This window comes from Micromesistius poutassou (genome assembly GCF_964030765.1).
Source record: "Micromesistius poutassou genome assembly, chromosome: 9".
Classification (NCBI taxonomy): Eukaryota; Metazoa; Chordata; class Actinopteri; order Gadiformes; family Gadidae; genus Micromesistius; species Micromesistius poutassou.
In genome coordinates, this window is record NC_140279.1 from 19,882,011 (window position 1) to 19,902,304 (window position 20,294).

General features: G+C 44.9%; 4 protein-coding genes across 7 annotated transcripts in view; 1 reads left to right on the forward strand and 3 right to left on the reverse strand.

Annotated features, from left to right (window-relative positions):
• Nucleotides 1–7,267, forward strand: part of LOC311352722 (tetratricopeptide repeat protein 39C-like) — a gene marked incomplete at both ends in the record, with an annotated part of 7,547 nt that extends 280 nt beyond the window's left edge. Inside the window, 16 exon segments of the mRNA XM_084472521.1 lie at nt 267–315; nt 1,323–1,451; nt 2,620–2,734; nt 3,178–3,520; nt 4,131–4,299; nt 4,659–4,752; nt 4,863–4,970; nt 5,532–5,641; nt 5,740–5,863; nt 6,015–6,112; nt 6,347–6,451; nt 6,527–6,565; nt 6,663–6,701; nt 7,110–7,115; nt 7,117–7,241; nt 7,243–7,267. Coding sequence (XP_084328647.1) covers nt 267–315; nt 1,323–1,451; nt 2,620–2,734; nt 3,178–3,520; nt 4,131–4,299; nt 4,659–4,752; nt 4,863–4,970; nt 5,532–5,641; nt 5,740–5,863; nt 6,015–6,112; nt 6,347–6,451; nt 6,527–6,565; nt 6,663–6,701; nt 7,110–7,115; nt 7,117–7,241; nt 7,243–7,267 — 1,678 coding nt within the window.
• Nucleotides 7,268–8,521: 1,254 nt separating this feature from the next.
• LOC311352753 (elongation factor 1-delta-like) lies at nt 8,522–15,695 on the reverse strand. 3 transcript variants are annotated; one of them, XM_084472552.1, is made up of 9 exons: nt 15,635–15,695; nt 12,016–12,136; nt 11,525–11,596; nt 10,663–10,725; nt 9,806–9,890; nt 9,483–9,589; nt 9,186–9,395; nt 8,865–9,059; nt 8,522–8,686 (listed from the first exon to the last, which is right to left on the reverse strand). In XM_084472552.1, exons 2-9 carry the CDS (start codon nt 12,127–12,129, stop codon nt 8,648–8,650), a joined length of 885 nt encoding a protein of 294 aa, XP_084328678.1. In that variant the 5' UTR covers nt 12,130–12,136; nt 15,635–15,695; the 3' UTR covers nt 8,522–8,647. The 3 variants fall into 3 exon arrangements, with proteins under 3 accessions (XP_084328678.1, XP_084328677.1, XP_084328679.1); XM_084472551.1 differs by having other exon boundaries at nt 11,525–11,602; XM_084472553.1 differs by lacking the exon at nt 10,663–10,725 and having other exon boundaries at nt 11,525–11,602.
• LOC311353151 (uncharacterized protein) lies at nt 12,494–13,698 on the reverse strand (the record flags this gene model as incomplete). The annotated part of the gene is made up of 1 exon (XM_084472972.1): nt 12,494–13,698. One exon carries the CDS (start codon nt 13,696–13,698, stop codon nt 12,538–12,540), a length of 1,161 nt encoding a protein of 386 aa, XP_084329098.1. The 3' UTR covers nt 12,494–12,537.
• A 288-nt stretch (nt 15,696–15,983) lies between the features above and the next one.
• On the reverse strand, nt 15,984–19,209 carry pycr3 (pyrroline-5-carboxylate reductase 3). Of its 2 annotated transcripts, none has more exons than XM_084472677.1 (7): nt 19,053–19,209; nt 17,996–18,089; nt 17,750–17,814; nt 17,143–17,322; nt 16,838–17,050; nt 16,638–16,730; nt 15,984–16,503 (listed from the first exon to the last, which is right to left on the reverse strand). In XM_084472677.1, exons 2-7 carry the CDS (start codon nt 18,069–18,071, stop codon nt 16,297–16,299), a joined length of 834 nt encoding a protein of 277 aa, XP_084328803.1. In that variant the 5' UTR covers nt 18,072–18,089; nt 19,053–19,209; the 3' UTR covers nt 15,984–16,296. The 2 variants fall into 2 exon arrangements, with proteins under 2 accessions (XP_084328803.1, XP_084328804.1); XM_084472678.1 differs by lacking the exon at nt 19,053–19,209 and adding an exon at nt 18,330–18,415.
• Nucleotides 19,210–20,294: the final 1,085 nt, after the last annotated feature.

The following is a 20,294-nucleotide window of genomic DNA, read 5'->3' on the forward strand; positions in this document are numbered from 1 at the left end:
TAAAAAAACTGCACTTTCCACCTGATTTCACGTCACATGCTTTTCAGGCTCACGTGTTTACACTGGCCCATTAAAGCAAGTCATATTGACCTATTAGACATGGTATACACACAGTGTTTGTCCTGTATAGCCTGAATACTATTATGTTGCCTAATTAGATTATACAACGCATCCCGAGTAGGCTAGGCCTTATAAGATCAAACGGTTCCTTTTAAATGGTTTAGGTTCAGGTTCCTGTTATCCCATGCATGTCTCTTTCTATTCAGGACACAGAGTCCACTGATGAGCTTCGGGGCCAGCTTCGTCAGCTTCTTGGTGAGTTCTCTCCTCACCGTGAAGGAAGAGGAAGATCCTTGGGCATCTTGCTCACGACTGTGTCGAGCCAGACTTAACATTAGGGATCCAACCCAGTACATTTAGCCTTTTAGTCTAATAACAAGTAGAGCCACCAGGCACGACCGTGAGTGAGTCACATGAGTCACAAGTCTCACATCCATAACACCTTTTCATTTCCTCTCCCTACGACCCTCCTACCTGCTCACTCAGGGCTTCAAACTCAATCACACGCTCGGATTGCACCACCAAGCCTGACACGACTCAAACCCACACAGCTGTTTACGGACATAATGATGTTGATGGGGGGGGGGGCGCTGAGATGACCCTGTCACCAGTGGTTTTTTCATCACGACTGGTTTGAAGTTGGGAGGTGATGTCATGCTCTTTGTACCAAGATACATGCGTCTCTCTTGTAGGGTAAGGGGTGTGTGTGTGTGTGTGTGTGTGTGTGTGTGTGTGTGTGTGTGAGTGTGTGAGTGTGTGTGTGTGTGTGTGTGTGTGTGCGTGCGCGTGTGCATGTGCGTGTGTGTGTTTGAAACAATGGTTACTGTGTAATCTGCATCACAAGGCTCTTGCCGCTAATTATTCTCAACTGGTCAGTTCACGTTATAAATCACGTTATATACGTCATAAAGAATTATTGTATTATTTATTGCATTCATATATTGTGGGTGCATTCAAATTATATAATTCATACAATTCTAGAGCTCGCAAAACACATGAATGAGTAAAGACAGGCCTTTATCTTGAACCAGTTTTTTTTTCAAACTTCTATTCCACAACCCTCCTTTAAGCATGATAATGATAATGACATGATAATGATAATCATAATCCTGCATCCGTCACTAACCCACAGAATAATGGTGCATTAAGGTAGAACTATCCTCTTGCTGTGTGATTATTAATCATGTGGTGTGTGTATCTGTGCGCGTGTGTGTGTGTGACTGTGTGTGTGTGTGTGTGTGTGTGTGTGTGTGTGAGTGCAGAACGCCATGATGACCTTTGAGGAGGAGAAGATGCAGATGGCCTGTGATGACCTGCGCACCACAGAGAGGCTGTGTGAGAGCGACAGTGCAGGGGTCATCGAGACCCTCCGCAACAAGATCAAGAAGAGTGTGAGTGTGAGGGAAACATCTCCACACATTCACACAACCTCCCCCCGGGACCACAGCTCATTAGCTAGCTCTGGCATCAACAGTGATATGGAAACTAATTACTAAGATTCACTTTCCCAGAGATAATTAAAACATAAATAAATGTATTTATTCCCAAGGCCCATTTAATGTTAATGTTTACACCAAATAACATGCATTATTTATACAAAATTTAATTCATCCTCTCCCCAAAATACATTGAGCTGCTAAAGGTGTCCTTGGCCAAAAAAAATGAAGTATAAATATAGTATAGTACATTGAAAACTATCAATACTTTTGAATGTTACATAGATATGACTAAGCCCTCTTGGATTGTGATGCTTTTTGAATGTCTCTGTGAGGTTGCATGGGTGATCAACCCAGTTTCAAATTAATAAAGAGAAGCTTTATTAGAATCAAAAAAGGAGGAGGAAGACATCTAGACATTCACATTTGAACTTAATTCATTCAGTGAGTTTGATTCATGGAGAGATTATCACAGTAAACAAACAACACAAATACGTCAGTGGGACAGAGTGACATGAAGAAACAGCTGTATTGGAATGATGTGGGACGTAGGCTTGTTCAGCGCATGCCATGTGTTTGGATAGAGCTTCAGCTGAAAATAGCTCTTCCACTGTGGGGAGAAGCGGCAGAGCAGATGCCGTTCTGGGTCATCACGTCCGATCGCATCGCGCTGGGTAATTGCTGTGGATAGGACTTCTGGCAGAGTGAAAATATGGAGTAGGATTTGACACATCCACAGCTTGCTACATGGATCTGGATATAAGATCCCTCCTGGAGCACAGCCTGATAATTCAGGCAACCATGTGCTCATAGCCAAACCCACGGCAAAGTAGTATTAGTAGCTGCTTGAAACGAACGGACGTAGTAGAGTGATGCCCATCATCCACATGGAATACTGTGTGTGTGTGTGTGTGTGTGTGTGTGTGTGTGTGTGTGTGTGTGTGTGTGTGTGTGTGTGTGTGTTTATGTATGTGCGTGTGTGTCAAATGCTTGCAAGTGTTAATGTTTGCATATGGACGGCATGTGAATTATACGTTGGTGTATGTGTTTTTTTATGTTTTAATGTGTTTACGTGTGTGTGTGTGTGTGTGTGTGTGTGTGTCTCTGTGTGTGTGGGTGAAAGATGGACTCTCAGAGGTCCGGGGTGGCGGTCGTGGATCGCCTGCAGAGACAAATCATCGTGGCAGACTGTCAGGTCTACCTCGCTGTCCTCTCATTCGTCAAGCAAGAGCTGTCAGGTAAATCCGCCGCCACCCCTGAACCAAAACCAAAGGGACCGCTCTGGGCCGGTAGGCCTACACTCAGACTGTTGTTAATGAGTTGTTAGTAATGGCAGAGGGTGTGGACCCAAGCATAGAGAAGGAAGACTCAAGAGGTTGAAGAGTTTCATTTAGGGTTCATTTAGGGTTCTTCCAAGCAAACAAAGAAAAGAGCATAAAGGCAAATAACCCAACTATATCTAACATCTATGAGACGCTATTACACGAGTGACACACTAAAGGAACACTAAAACAGGCTCTAAACAGGAGGGAAATTATTAAGCACCACAGGTGAAAGACATGAACTAAAAGGGGAATAGTCAAGCACTAGGATAAGGGAGTAAAGTTGTCCTTGTTAGTATTCAGCTCCTTCAAACTGTGACCAAGTTGTTCCTAGTGAGTTCCGCCTGGTGTTTGCGCAGCGTACATCAAGGGGGGCTGGATCCTCCGGAAGGCCTGGAAGATGTACAACAAGTGCCACAGTGACATCGGCCAGCTGCAGGAGGCCTGCCAGAGGAGGTCCTCTCTGTCGGACAACGCCAACCACAACGCCCCGGCGGGGACCTGCGTCACGGCCGAGGCCCTGGACCGCCTCAAGGGCTCGGTGAGCTTCGGCTACGGCCTCTTCCACCTGTGCATCTCCATGGTGCCGCCGCACCTGCTCAAGATCATCAACCTGCTGGGTTTCCCCGGCGACCGTCTCCAGGGCCTCTCCTCCCTCATGTACGCCAGCGAGAGCAAGGACATGAAGGCCCCGCTGGCCACGTGAGTAGACCGCTCCTCTGCAGTTAGGACGAGGAGAAGACGTTGTTAGGGTAACGGAAGAACTTGGGCGGAACAGATGTATTAACAGAGTAACAGAGTGTTTTTACTTCTAGTTCTGTACACATTATTTGACCTGATACCTGATGAAAATATGGCAAATATCAAAGAATACACTCTCTCTTTTTTAGAAACTGTTGTTTAGCTGTCTAGGCAGACACATTGAAATGTGATCAGGTGTATTTAGTATTAAGTGGTATGTATACAGTATTGACAGTGACTCCTATGTCTAGCATTAGGCTATGTAATTCTACACGTGTTGGTTATACACTGGGCCATTGTTGGGTGTGTTATGTTTGTCAGAGCAAACAAGAGACATATTGTTTGGAGGACCATTCATTAGTGCTGGTCTGCTGGCATGCCCTTCATAAGAAAATGTAGGCCTACATTTTGAAAGAGATAATCTGGAGCATATTGAAAGTGAGATTAAGAGGCTAAAGGTTTGTGCCTTTGAACTGATTGTTGTATATATGTTGTAGACCTGTAGTTGGCCATCTATTAACGTGAAACACTGATTTAATCGACACTGCACTTGCATGAATTTCTTTCCCAGGCTGGCCCTCTTGTGGTACCACACGGTAGTGCTTCCTTTTTTTGCCCTGGACGGCTCAGACACCACCGCCGGTCTGCTGGAGGCCAAAGCCATTCTGCAGAGGAAGTCTGTGGTCTACCCCAACTCCTCCCTCTTCATGTTCTTCAAAGGACGAGTCCAGAGGCTAGAGGTGGGTACCTTTCAGCCTCATCAAGTAATATTCCTTAACCTTTGCCTCTCCAAATAGTAGCATAGAACTATTACAAAAGTAATTAGACTCTACTTGATTTGTTTCTAACATGCAGTTCCAATGCAGTTCATCCGTTCACCATTTCACATTGAATTATCATCTGCTAATATTTCCATTGAATGTGTCTTCTGCATGACCTAATCTAGTCATCCTTACCTGTTTGTGTGTGTGTGTGTGTGTGTGTGTGTGTGTGTGTGTGTGTGTGTGTGTGTGTGTGTGTGTGTGTGTGTGTGCTGTCAGGCACATAAATGGCTCATGTGTGTGTGCTCTCTCTGTTGCTCTCTCTCCTTTGTCCCCAGTGCCATATCAACAGTGCTTTGGTATCTTTCCATGATGCTTTAGAGCTTGCATCAGACCAAAGAGAGATCCAACACGTGTGTCTCTATGAGATTGGTATGTTTTTCCTCACAAAGTTAGCCGCTATGTTAACCTATGTCAACTATGTCATCTGCCCAAAGCATAGCACTGAAAAACGTGTGCGTGTGCGTGCATGCGTGTTCCAGGTTGGTGCAGTATGATAGAGATGAACTTTGAAGATGCGCACAGGTCATTCGAGAGGCTGAAGAATGAGTCCCGCTGGTCTCAGTGTTACTATGCCTACTTGACTGGAGGTGAGTCACTTACACACCGTCTTATAATATATTATATATATATACATATACATCTACAGAGTTCCACCTGCATAGATCGTGTCCATTTATGTGTATGCATAGTGTATGTGCGTGAGTCCCAGAATTATTAAACGTTCGTTATGCCTGGACCATAAGAAGGTGAATACATAAAATGAATCATTTGAACTTAACCCAAAGCAAACAAACATCTGCTTCGTGACTCAGAGGGTGTACACGGCACTTTTACTGGTCGACCTACGGTACACAAAGACGTGTAGTCTCTTGATTTGTTTCTGGCAGACAGAAACAACTGCATTTTCAGTTGGTTGCAATACACCCTCCGCTTTTCAGCAGCATATTTTAAAGGATATATTACTTTTTTCAACATATTTTCATTGGATCAGTCTCGGTCTTGCGTTTCCGTTCCAAGATTTGCTCATTGGTTCGCGTCCATTCTGGGTGGGAATGCTCCTTGTTAACGTTAACGTGGAAGTGTAAATGCAGGCAGCTCTGCAGAGATGTGTGTGGGGTCTCTGAGTCCTGAGCCTTGTTGTCGTTCAGTGTGCCAGGGCGCTTCGGGGGACCTCGACGGAGCCAGCGGTGTTTTCAAAGACGTGCAGAAACTGTTCAAAAGGAAGAATAATCAGATTGAGCAGTTTGCCCTGAAACGGGTGAGGACCACATGTGTTTTCCTCCAGAGAGATGTACAATGTTTGTGTCCTTACAGCAGTACAGCGTATTAGACTCACCCAGTGTTTTATGCGGGCAGGCTGAGAGACTCAGGAAGACCGCGCCCAGCAGAGAGCTCTGCTTCCTGGGTGTCATCGAAGTTCTCTACCTGTGGAAAGCACTTCAAAACTGTTCCTCCTCCAAACTACAGATCATGAACCAAGGTTAGATCCCAATACCTTGTTGTTCCTATTTCCATTGTTAATATTAGGGCTATTATTTAGTTTTATTTTTACCAAATGCATTGTGCTCTAGTCTTATGGTCAAAATCTACCTGTACAGTTGACAGTATTATTATTCTTCTTATCTGCCCAGTGCTACAGGGTCTGGACGACGTACCTTGCAGAGGTTTAAAACACCTCCTTCTCGGCTCCATTCACAAATGCCATGGCAACACTAAAGATGCTATTCAGGTTAGACTCTTTAGATAGCACATTAGTAAGGAATTAACCACGGCGAGGTGTCACATTGTTGGAAAAAATGCACGCCTGGGTTGGTGACCAACAATATTAGATATTAGTTACCTTCATCAATAACAGGACACCTCGAGGTGACCCGTTATTACGAAGTAATGCACACTTTTGGAAATGTATTGACCAATCAGGAATCAGGATCTAAACGATATATCCATGATATGTCACATCCAGGAATTTCAGTTGGCCGCCAGGGATGAGTACGGCCACCAAATCAACTCCTATGTACAGCCATACTCTGTCTACGAACTGGGCTGCGTTCTTCTCACCAAACCAGAGGTGGGTTCAGCTTTTACATCCTCTTATCATGACTGACAGAAACACAAACTAATGAGGCCTTTATGCTTTACACAGACGGTCGGGAAGGGGAGATCCTTGCTTCTTCAAGCAAAGGTAATTATCTAAAAGAACACTGCAGTTCCCAACCAAAACTGGTGCAATTGATTCAGAAAGGGAAGTCAGATTGATTGTTGTTTCCAATGTTTTTTAGGAGGACTTCAGCGGCTACGACTTTGAGAACCGGCTCCATGTACGCATCCACTCAGCGCTGGCGTCCCTGAAGGAGCTCGTGCCTCAGTGACCACGGGCTGTGCTGCCTATCCAAGCATGGGTCTCGGTGTGTGGTTCACAAGCCATTCGTTCTCCTGTAAGAAGCTACTGTGGACAGGGTCCTCGTCTGCCCCACCCCTTCCCTGAACCACCCCTATCTATATTTGACATGTTTACCTCCACATATGTAGTATCCAACATTTTCAAAGCTGGTTAGACATGTTTCTTAGTGACGGGCGTGGTGGAGCGTCCATAATGGTGCCTCCCATCACCCCTTTTCCTCTTTAAGCCATTGAGGTACATGAGAGCAGCCTTTCACTGACACGTCATGCGATAACATGAACGCATGGAAACGATGCCGCTGGTTCCTCGCTCTTTGTACAAACAGAAAAACGGAGAGGGAGTCATCTGACGAAATCCAACGCACTCGTGGTGTCGGGTTGTCCTTTAACAACACGCACAAAACAAGCCGGTTTACCGCCTGTTTGTTGTCATCTTGGATTTCTGGTTCTGCAGGCGCTTAGCTTTCAGACTCCTGGGCTGTGAGACGTTGCATCACCAGTTCCACCAAAATGCATCGCTCATCCCACCATCTTAGTTGTAACGTCTTCGTAACATTTGGCACACCACACTGAAATATCGCCGTCATCGGCCAATCGTTAACTTGAAAACAGTGGGTATTGCGTGTGCACTGTGCACACGGGCCGTAGGGTACCTGGTTGGCTCCGAAACCGTCAAAGACATATACTAGTGGATCCACCCCTTCTCCCAATGTATTTGGTATTTAAAGTCAGCGTTATAGACATCAAATACACCTAGCCTATTTTGAGAGTATTTTTCATGTTATCATTTTTTATAATTCCATGATGTGGTGATCGAGGTTAAATGACGAGAGCTGAGGTGAATTAAAACAATCACGTTAAGAAGAGAAGTGTGTGACAATGAAAGAACGAAAGAAGAATGAAAAAAAACCAACGTGGCCTATATGAGCCATCATGATAGACACCAACGGCAGTATAGCAGAGGTGCACTTCAAGTTGGGCATAGTTCATGATGGGGTTTATGTGGCTTCTCTTAATATGAAGCGAGTATCATTTCAGGGTATACGGTCACTCAGCTATATCCCTCTGAAGCATGGTCACCAGGGAAATACATGATAAACATCGGACCCCTTAGGAATATGTACAAAATAGGTTGTCATTATTCGTCCCTCCCTGCGTTTAACAGCGTGTAGGAGAACACGCTGTCTTCCTCCGACTGTGTTCAGTCACAGCCGCCAGTCCCATGTGACCACCAGAGGTCGCTGTGCAGTCTTCACAGTGAGGGTTTGGATGAATAACATGATGCTGCCTCATCTTGGGCTGTTCAATTACAGTTGTCTTCTTTCAGGATTACAGCCTCCCTGTGTGTTACTCAACTCTAATAAAAAAGTGTTGTCAGTTATGTCGTATTTATGGGGGGGGATTGGGGTTTTTACTTAAGAAAAACGTTGCATTCAGTTATTTCATCATCGTTTATTTTATTGAATACGTGTTTAACACAATATGCTTTAAATAAATCTGTTCAAAAGGAACCGTTGCAGAGTAACACAAACAAATTTTACAATTTATTCCAAGTGGACATGGGGCTCATAGTGTTAATAGTTTCAGCTATTGCTCTACTCCCATCTCTAATTTATGACCCTATTTAGATGCTGTTGATGTTCACGAATCAACTGCCAGGTTTTTGTCAACTACGGTGACATGTGAACATTTAAATTAAAGGCAGAAAAAAGCATTTTGTAATAATAAAAAAAAGATATAAAACATGAATAACAATGCACTTAGGACAGGGGAGGTGAAGTGCAAGAGTCTTTATTATTAACCGTACATTAACCGTTCACAATCAGCAGAGAGGATGGATGGAGACAGGAAACACAGGCTGCACTTAGATCTTGTTGAAAGCAGCAATATCAACACTCTGGATCTAAGAGGAGGAACACAAATCCATTAGCCCACAACAGCAACAAACACGTGCAACCACAGATGAACCCCGTGGACATACATGTGTATATATGTTATGTTATATTATATGTAGATATATGTGGCCTATCTTTATCCACCGACTTCATGCTAGTGCATGCGTGCGTGTGTGTGGTACTCACGTAGTCCTCAAACTTGGTGATCTCCTCCTCGAGCAGGTCCGTCCCCACCTTGTCGTCCTCCACCACGCAGGCGATCTGCAGCTTCCGGATGCCGTAGCCCACCGGGACCAGCTTGGACACGCCCCACAGCAGGCCGTCCGCCTGTATCGAGCGCACACACTCCTCCAGCTTCCCCATGTCCGTCTCGTCGTCCCACTGCAAAGAAGAAGTGGGAGGGTGGGGTCAGGGGTCATGGGGGCAGGAGTCCATCAAACAGGAGAGTCCGATGTGCCATGCGACGCGTGACGCGGTGTGTGTGCGGAACGGGAGCCGGCGACATACAGGCTTGACGTCCAACAGAATGGATGACTTGGCGATGAGGGCGGGTTTCTTGGCCTTCCTCGCTGCGTACTCGGTCACCCGCTGCTGTTTGATTTTCTCTGCTTCCGTGTCGTCGTCGTCGCTGCCGAACAGATCAAAGTCGTCGTCGTCGTCGTCGTCGTCGTCGTCGTCTACTGGCGCGCTGCTTTTCTGTTGCTTGGTTGCGGTTCCCTGGAGGACGCGTTTACGATGAAGACACATTCACAGTAACACACACACAGTCTCATGTCGGAGAAGGAAAGGGTTCAAAAGACTGACGTTAGTGCAGGGGGCGGCGGGCGGCGACGTGGCTGCAGCCGGAGACTTCTCCAGAACGGACACTCGACTCTCCAGCTTGGACAGGGCAGACCTCAGGTCCTCCACCACTGAACACACCGACCAGGAGGGCGCCACGGGGGGCATTACACTTCAATCAACTCGCTTTCATTCACTTTTCCCTATGGCCTTTCATTTAATGTTGACATGAATGTATTCTTGTTATTTATTTTACATCCAAACAGTCATGTCTATAATGGTCAGGATTAAATAACTAAGAATGTAAGTTAAGGAAATAAAAACACTAACTCCCCGGGGATCCTCACCTTTGTGCAGGCTCTGGTTCTCCAGTTCCAAAGTCTTCATGCGAGATACGAGTTCGCCCTGATCCCCGGCCCCAGTGCCCGTGGTCTGAGGAGGAACCACAGGAGAAGACTGGTCAGCACCAGTGACACGATGATAACAGCCAGACCTAGAGAACAGTCCAGAAGTGACGCGCACTCTTCACACCAAGCCTAAGGAGCGGTCACTGTTGGGTTATACAATAACACACAGCTCACCAGCAGCTCATAAAAACAAATGATAGTAGCCAGATTCATCTCACAAATATCTTAAGTGTGACGGCAGATGATCTCTAATCTGGGCCAACGGGGCGTTTCACTTTTCTTCAGTTTGTTTCGACCAATCATGTCGCTGGAGGCAGGGATCTGTAAGCATGTAATTGGTTACACAAACACGACAAAAACTAGAAAAACGTCAATCACTGTCCAAAAGTGTTAAGGTTTCATATTCCAAACACCTCATAGACTGGCTACTGCAGAAATACCCTTTCAATTTCATCACATCCAATCTCTTCTAAAAGCATCAGCGTGCAAATATGTTGCTTTCAGTTTGCGGTTTCTGGCCCAGGCCCTGCAAGCTCCAACCAGAAGCTCTTTTATAACATAGGACGAGTGCTGGACCATGGACAGACCCTGGTAAAGTGAGGAGATTCACTTTGTGTTGGTTGGAGAGATCCACCAATGGCTGACTAGATGGATTGAGGCAAACTCGATGGATTGAGGTCAAATGATGTCCATGCAACAGCACATGGGGCCCAATGCTTTGGCTCACGGAGGTTAACAAGCATGTTGAGACTGCAAGAGATGAGGCCAGTGGCACACAGCAGGAGGGGGGCACTTACGAGCTGGGGTGGACGGTTCAGGGCAGGCTGACCAGAGCCTCTGATACAGAGGGTGGTCTTCATCTGGCCAGGGGGTCAGGGACCACAGAGTTTAGGGCCCAGAAAGAGAGGCGGGAAATGAGAGGGAGAGGAAAGGAGGGAATGAACTAAACAAACGACATGCAGATAAGGTAAAGAATAAAAGAATAAATAAAAGTAAACATTGGTGAGCAGGGAGTCAAACCAGAAAGGTGGCATGTTCGAATGATAGTGTTGTACCTGTGTACCTGTGCAATGACAATTAAAGATATTCTATTCTGATACAAAGTCAAAGAAGCCAACCGTATGGCGAACCTGAGGAGTACTAGGTGTGGGAATCACAGGGTACCTCACGATACGATACATGGCCAAGCATAACGATAATACTGATATAAGACCATTCTGTGATAATCAATATATTGTTAGACAATCCTATAAAAATACATAACGATATATGTCTAACTATGAATACAAAATGACTGTGAAAAGGTAAAGGGCTGGATTTTGTAGCGACGCGGGGAGCAGGAAAATCTGCTTATTTTATTGGGCCTTATTTTATTATTAAAAATATCAATATTTGGCACCAGCGTATCGATTTTCGTATAGCACGAAGAAGGGCGACGATACAACACCGTTTCAGTATTTTGTCACACCCCTACGTAGGACTGGGGAGTTGGTGGAAACACAACCACAGTATGACTGCCTGCAGTTGATAGCTTGGCTATAACGTAATCCACCCAGCAGGCCAAGCAACATCCAGACGGATCGGGGACGAGTTGTGTGTGTAAAACAAAACCCTTGTGACTTGTGAATTATTAACAGTATTGTAATAAAGTCTACTCACTCCTGCTAGAGACTTCTGGATGTTCTCCCTCGCTCTTGCGATGTCCTGCAGAATGCTGTTGGCTCCTGCATCCTGCAACTGACATTTGACATCAATTTGACATTATTCTTCAGTTGTAAAAGCTACAGTAGGCAACTTGGAGAAACCAGCCTGAGGCTTATTTCTAAAATAACTGAAAACTGAAAAAAATAAAATCACACCACTTCCAGGCCTCCCTCCAAAGCCCTTCCCCCAGAACACGAGACTAGATCTCTACTTTAGCACAAGATCCTCCTAGCCTTCTGGAAGAATCTGGTGTAGTGAGTTCAATGGTGCAGAGTTCACAGGCAGAGTGCACAAAGGCAGGTAGACAGAGCAGCAGGCCATCAAAGGCTTTCATTCGGGCCTAGTGAAATGATTGGGCTTATACGCCTGCCACAGAAATAAATCCAGAGTGTCGGTGAATCTACGAAGCACACTACACCTCGCAGGAAGGACGGAGCGGTGGGTACCTGGGTTTCTTCTGAAGGCCCAGTGTGCTTCTCGTAGAAGCGCCTCTCTGCCTCATCATAGCGAGGTTTCTCAAACCAGATTTTGTCCTGGGCGAAAAAGTCCACTGAGCTCATGGTGGCGCTAAATAGGAAAGGATCGCAAAATATTGTTAGTTCAACACAAAAATAATTGAGTCTTGAAATTCTTCAATAAAAAAAGACACTAAAATGTCATAAAAATGGCTCATCTATAAAAATGGCATTACTCCACAACCATGTCATTTTTTTCTCTCAAAATCTCTGATATAATTTTGTTAACGCAATACCAATGAAATGCTTGAATGGACAGCTTAACTCAAAATGTAAAACAGCATGCATATTTTATACTCCAAACCACAACACAAATGGGAACAAAAATCAAACAAAACCAAAAAATAAAAATCAGTCACAGCAAAAAAAAAAAAAAAAAGCCACGAAATAAAATGAAAACAGGAAACAATATAATAAAATAAAATAACAATACTGAAATCACTAAAGGGGAAATCAAATGCATGGGCTGACACGACGCTCCAGGGCTCGGGGGTCATACTTGTCCCTCGGGGGGGTTCTTGAGGTCACCGGGGAGGCCTTGCTGCCCGGCCTCCGAGCCCCTGTCACCAGGGCAGCCGTGCCCGCACACTGACATTGGTGGCGGCTCTCCGCCGCGTCGTAGCGCCACTTGTCCAGCCACACCCTCTCGCTGTCCGGGTGCATCAAGTAGCGGGTCCCCGCCGCAGACCCCTCTTGCTCCTCGCCGACCTCTGCGGGCTCCTCCTCCTCCTGGATGGGATGCAGGGCGTGAAAGACCTCGGCCTTGCCCTGCGCGGCAGACTGGCCGTCGCCGTCGCCCTCCGCCGGCCCCGCGTCCTCCTCTTCCTCCTCCTCCTCCTCCACGAGGCTCTGCGGGTGGTCGCTGCCGTGCGGGGCGCTCCACTTGGGGGAGCTGCTGTTGGTGCTGCTGTGGAGGTGCTGATAGAAGGCCGCCTCGGCGCGGTCGTACAGGGGCTTCTCCAGCCACACCTCTCGGAGCAGCTCCACCGCCAGGCGGGGCAGACCATTGATGGGGGCCGCGGGGGGTGCGGGTGCGGGCGCTCGCGGGCTCGGGGTGGCGGGGGTCGGCTGTTGAGACTGATATCCTTCGTCTGGTGTGGGGGGCGTGGCGGGGCGGGCAGCCAGGCAGGCCAGACTCAGTGAATCTGGGACGGGACGCTGCTTGGGCTTTTTCCTGGGGCAACGCCTGACCTTGGGCAGGGGGAGCGGGGACCCGGCGGGCTGGGAGGCGGGGGTGTCAGATTCGTAGGGCTCCGTGCCACGACCGACGGAGAGTGCGAGCCAGCATTGATAGCGGCCTTCGGCCTGCTCGTAGGCGCTGCGCTCCAGCCACACGGAGGCCGTTTCTGACTGCAAGCAGAACAAGGCAGCGTCAGCCGGCCGGCCGGCGCCCTGCTCCGGGTCCCCTCTGCCTTTAGCCGCTCCTCCAGCCTTGCCCTCAAGCTGCTGCTCTGGGTTTGACGAACGCTTCCGACGACGGCGGGTCTTCGCAGGGCGTTTCCCTTCGCCATTGGCGCTTCCGCTCTCCGGGGAGGAGGATGCCGCTTCAACGTTTCCTTGACCAGGTTCTGATTTCTTCCTCCCTTCTCCTGCTATTTTAGAGGGAGCATCCATTTGACCGAGGCAAGCAGATAGAGCACACTCAGAATGATCCATTGGAGGGCACTGGGGGGGGGGGGGGGGGGAAGAGGTTCTTCTTGATGGCTTTGGGTTTGAGCCGGGCAGAAAAGAAGAGAATAACAGGGACAGGCTCTTGGATTAGTTACTCAGCATCCATGACGGTTGAGAGACATACAGATGTATTCATTGGACTCTAGGCTACAGTCATTGTCAGTAACTGCATTTGAACATTAAGCAGCCCGAGAAGTGAGGCATACTGTAGAGTCAATGAATCAATCAGACAAACACGTTGGAAGCAGAACATGCAGATGTCTGACAGTTTAGATGACCAAATTGAAAAACGATTTAGTTCAAAAAACATGCTTCATGTTCCTCAAGTAGGTAAATGGCAGTGGCTTGGCAAACAGCATGACCAAACAAAAGAAGGATATATGAACATTTTGGTATAAAATGCGGTCAATCAAGGATATCTCATGCATTGTTGTTTCACTCAAGAAAAGAATAAATGAAATGAAGTAGTAAATAAAGTCGAATTTTGTAATGACATTTTTGAATAAGCACATTGTTTCGAGTATTGTTCTTAATGACACTGGTGTGCAGAGACATGCAAAGAATATTAGTTGAAATGAAGCCGAAAATACAGTTGATGACTCCAAGATATATAATTAGTAAACCAACCATGCTTATATTACTGTACAGTTTCATTGCACAAGAAATGCCTTCCTTGAACATTTAATCAATTGTGTTTGGCACATTCATGCAAAGCCTGATACAAAGCCTGAGCCAAATACAACGGCTTAAATAAAATGACAAATAAATAAATTACACATTTAGGGAAGACATTTCATGTGTATTAAAAAATTACGGGGGGGGGGGGGGGGGACTCACCTTAAGTGTAAGTGTTCAATTCAAACTAAATACTAAATCCAAATGCAAAACGCGTTCTTTTCATCCATTAATCCGCAAGCCGTTAAAAAGACAAATTAAACAATCACTTATTCGCAAATACAATAAATGACAACAGGAGGAATACAAGCATTCAGAGTACCTTTTTTAATCAAATAAATAAAAGTAAATGAGTACAAATTGATTCAATATATACAACTCACTTGTCCAACTCTGAAAGCATGAATAAAATGAAAAAACGGTTATGGTTAAATTAGAGAATGAGATTAATAAAACATAGTTCTGTTTTAAAGTGCTGTTTAAAACAGAATGGTAATCCAATAGCAACAGCAAATATCAAGCACTCAATCTGTGACATCAACCGACACATCTGGAACAAATGAATGGTGCAGACCAGTAATTTTCCCTGCCCAATGCCAATGACAATAATATACATTAATATCCATCCAGATCCGACATCCCTTGATGGCATTCATTTAAATCTCTTCTAAGGCCCACATCCCTTGAAGGATGGGAATGATGTGGCAGACATACCTTGAAGGGATAGGAATGATTGCCATCAAGGGAGGTCGTCGACAATCATGTATTATCATTTTATGTTATATTACATTTGTGTCCGAATAAAACATGCAACGTTGTGCACATACAGGTCGAGAAGGGCGTCGACCAGCTTCAATACTGACGATATCAAAAGGTTAGTTAGATACCTAGTTACCTTAGAGTGATACAGATTTCATCTGGGTGTGGGTCATCTTAACGAATATGTGGGCGCTTATTATGTTTAGCATAAAATCAAATCAGATCGTTATCAAACGATTATTAACAATGAATGGTTATCACTGACCATGCTAGTTGCATCATTCTGACATGCCGATGGCTAGCTCAGGCTAGCAGTATTAGCACTTTCGTTTATACCAATATGACCGTTTTGCCACAAACTAAGGGTTCGTTTTACACATAAATGAATGACTGTCAAACACAAATATGGAAACTATTGCTGTCACTGAACGTTGACGACACTTACTGTTGTATTGGGTTTATGAATTGGGCCGATGTGACACGCGTGGTCCGCCGGGTATCTGCGATACGGGAAGGAGGAAGCCAAGGAAACGATCGAGCAGGGAGACCTCGGGAGGTTGGGGGAGGGGACACTTATATTTAATATATCACATAGATCCCATGTGATTCTCGATTTAACTGTGCGTTATTTGCCACACATTTCAGTTGATTAATACCAAGATAAGTAGATGGCCCAAAACAAGAAGCTACGCCACAATTATATGGAAAGGTTAAGCACTTTAAGTTGAAAGCTACTATAAGTGTGAAACACAGATCCTCACATTGCAATTGCGAATTTTATCAAATTTTATTCGATATTAATGATTAGTAAAACAACTTCACTATTATATACTTTTCAAACTCTTAAGAGAATGATGTAGACAGTATTTTTCAGATGGCCTCAATAAATTATGTCAGCAATAGGTTTAAATTACATGTGAACAAAACGATAGTTTACCCATTATGATAATAACCTATAAAGATGAAACCGATTCAAGGCAAACACAGAGTCCAATTTGGTTCCTCTGTGAAGTTTGGTTGGGTGGTTGAAAGGGTCCGCTTGCACACTTAACACTTAACTGGACGAGTCGTGTGACCCATCCATTTCAATGGGCAAAGACAACATCATCAGTTGCTGTTCCCAGCTCCAGCCGACTTCTGGCCAAGCTCCCTGGCTCTCTCTGTGGCGGATTCCACTGCGCTCATGGTTGCTGCTCTCAGACCGCCTTGCTCCAGCGCATGAAGTCCATATATCGTCGTACCTCCCGGCGTGCAGACCTCAGAGCGCAGCTGAGCAGGATGCTTTCCCGTGTCACGTAACAATCTGCCGGCACCCTGCAATGGAAAGCAACACGGGGATATTAACAGAGAAGGTTTGTTGTTGAGACAGCCCTATATCCAGAAAATAAAGCAAAACTAATGAAAACAAAGGAACAGCCAGTCTAAAATGGAACCGCTTCACTACTGACCACAATAGTCTGAGCTGCGATGCTGTGGGCCAGGGAACTTGGCATTCCCATTTTAACAGCCCCTTCAGCCAGTGCTTCAGCAAACAGATATACCTGCAGAGTATATCAACATTTTAAAGTTAATAAATGACAATGACATGCGAGAGAGATTATCGTTTTATGTTATTTTCAATGACTATGAATTCCCCTACACCACTCACAAAGGCCACACCACTACCACTGAGTCCAGTGTGTACATCAATCCAGGCCTCAGGTCCTTCCTCCACTAGGCCACAATGCTGCAGCAAAGAGCTAAGTAGTGCTGCATCCTCTGGCTTTGCAGAGGAGCCTCTTGAAAACAGGAGAGCCCCTTCCAGGACCAAACATGGTAGGTTAGGCATCAGCCTGAGGATCACTGAATCTACTGGCAAGAGCTAAAAGTAGAAAGGGGGGGGGAAGGTCATTTGCCAATTATTTCACTAGACATTTGACTGGTAGAAGATCATTAGTGGACAAAATAACTCACAAGCTCTAATGTTGCCAATGTTACGCCCGCTGCAACAGAAACAATTATGTGTTTCTGAGTTACAAGATGTGAGATCTCACGGAGAATTCCTGGAACCAGGTGGGGCTTGACAGCTACGAAGACAAGATCTGAGCCAGAGACCACCTCAGAGTTGAAGTGTGTGACTGAGATCCCCAACTCCTAACAAGCAAAATGAAAGACATGGATGAATACAATAGATCTTTGTGTCCCCAATGCTCTCAAAACTCCTCCAGATCACAGTATACCATAGTGACCCAAGACTCCAGACCCCAAAAGTGAGGAAGATGCAAATATAGCCATGATTTACAATGCTGGCCACAGCTCAGATGGCATGTTACTTTGTTGATATGCGGGGTGTAACAAACCTTTGAATCAGCAAAAAAACGGTGTCAATGTTTTGGTATTGTGTGTATGTGTATCAAAGGACTTGTGAGTACAGTGGTATCGATGAGAACACAGTATCGGACACCTCATACCCGTATCTGTATGTGTCCCTTCCAGCAGCTGGTATATTATGATTGTTGCATGACATATGGTGCTGGACTTAATGGTTTGTCTCCCAATGGAAAATAATAATAAGAATTACCTCAAATCGTCCAAAGTTCCTCGGTGATGGGGCACTCACTTTAACATTCACAGGAAGAACATCTCCTGGAAAGCGAATCAAATATTACATATTTTCCCTAGACTACACCTCGGCTTCAACATGCAAGTGCAATGCATACAGTACGCTAAAATTATACATGCATGTGCATTAAGTATGCACATGTAAATACATGCAAGTATTTGTATTTACAGTGATTCTTTCTTCTTTCTACTCGTTTTAACTTACCAGATAAGATCCCCTTTGCTATTCCATATGCCATGTTTCCTGCTCCAATAAATCCTATCCTTAATGGCATATCCATATCGGGGCCTGTTTTTACCTGCGAAAGGTATGCGCAAGAGAGGCAAAGAGAAAACAATAACATGGAATAACATATTATATAATTACTCATCTAAAGGTCTAATGACACATTGGTTAGTTCTCTCACTTCTTAACTTATATTGTGGACAACTGCTGCGGCTAGCGGACACCTTGATAACAAGATTGCAATTATGTTCATTTCATACCGCCACCAACCCTGTTATCTTTATGGGGGCGCTGGACGGCCTTTTGCACTTACAATATGCACATTTAAGAACTTTCCAGCGGATCTTCAGTTAGTCAATAGACCTGTGGTCATCCTTCTCTGGGCTACTTTGAAAAGCTGGTCGTTCACTTGCCTCCCGTCCAGGCATTTTTTCATGTCAAGGTCCTTGAGAATTTCTAGAAGCAATTCTGTCTCTCTTATATCCCAATTCAGTTTCCTATTATTGCTGTCGTCCATGTTAGGCAAGGGCTTTCGGATGTAGGTATTATTATTATACTGCGAACAAGCTAAACATGTATCTACACCCGGGGGTTTCAAAATAAGGTGTTAACACAGGGTATATAGGACAACTGTATCGCCTACACAGCAACACTGACAATGGCAGATATATTTCAGAGAGGGACAGAATGTCGTCCCTGCTTGGCAGTTCCAATGCATTTTCCATAAAGGACAGAATAAAGGACGGCTAGCTTGACCTAAGTTCTATTCTGCCATATAGCATGTCTACAACAGCAGAGCAAAAGTGTGCAGAGCACTATGCAGGTGCTTCATAGTCAAACACAACCAACTCGGTAGACGACCAAACGTTGAGTTATTTTGGAAACACAGTTCATAGAAATACAACACAAACACACGTGCTGCTGTTTTTGTGGACAACCATAAAGTAGATGGATGGCATGTTTAACAACCGCCGTATCAGACCGTTCAATTCTTATAAACATCGCATATAACGTCTGTAATAAGTTATGTGTTCACCTGGTCCAATTAAAATATTCCACGTTATTCACAAGTCAAACCCAGGTTGACAGAACTGTATTGCTGGTAGTCAGATGGGAAAGCGCAGCGCATTTCGTAGGCTGGGAAGGAGTTTGATACCAAAGGTTGGCTGGAATTGTATCCCAGGGTACACCAGCCGGGCGGGTCTCTTCATTTCGTGCGTTGGGGAATGAGTGCAGTTTTCGTTCAATCCGAAAAAATGAAACGAGCATATCTTCATCTTCTTCTTTTGTATTGTTTTTTGGCGAGTGGAAAATAACTTATAGATGCATTACCGCCATCTACTGGTATGGCGTGTGGAATAAATAACAACCTCCCTACTTATATATATATACACACACACATACAAATAATAATAATAATAATTAAACACATTTATAACCTATATTTTTTCAAACAAATTAGTTACCCTAAGAAAATTTAATAGAATTTGATGACACTTATTGGAATGATTTTGTAAAATATCTATTAAATCAAACTGTACTTTCTCTTTTCTGAAATGGTCCCTCATCTGCCTTCTGTCTGGCTCATACCTCTCACACTCCATTATAACATGTTCTACAGTCTCTTCTTGCCCACAGTTACATCTGCCTGTTTCATGTGTTCCTATTAAAACAGTGTAGGCTTCTGTTCAGCCAAATCGGAGTCTCGATAGAACTTAGTCCTCTCTTCTGTTCTTCCCTCCACATCTCATTTCTCCTACTTTCCTTTGGACTCAGTAGTAGGCTACCATCGTCCTTTCCACTCTTCCTCCCTTAGCTTTTGCCATCTTCTATTCAGTTCTTGCTTAATAATGCCTTTCATTTCAGTTATACCTATATACGTATTTAATTTCCCCTTATTCCAATGTGTGCTGGAACCCATACAAATATAACTATAAGGCCCATAATTTTAATACGGTATAGGCCTAATGTTTGTTGCACCTCAATCACAATATCTGGTCTGTTGTCTGAATGGTTGAACTGTAGGCTCTTTAATGCTGAACGATAGTTATGTTATTAAAACTCTAGTTCTATGATATAGGCGTAGCCGTCTAGGCTTCGATTTATGGGCTTGTCCCGTGCGCACGGGACAAGCCCATAAGGCGAAGCCATGAAATAGGGTTAGATATAACTGAATATAACTGAAATCTGAACAAATAACCGACCTGGTGTCCTCAACCCAAAAACGAGCATATCCTACACTACCACCGTTTTCATTAGCTGATTCTGTACACCGCTG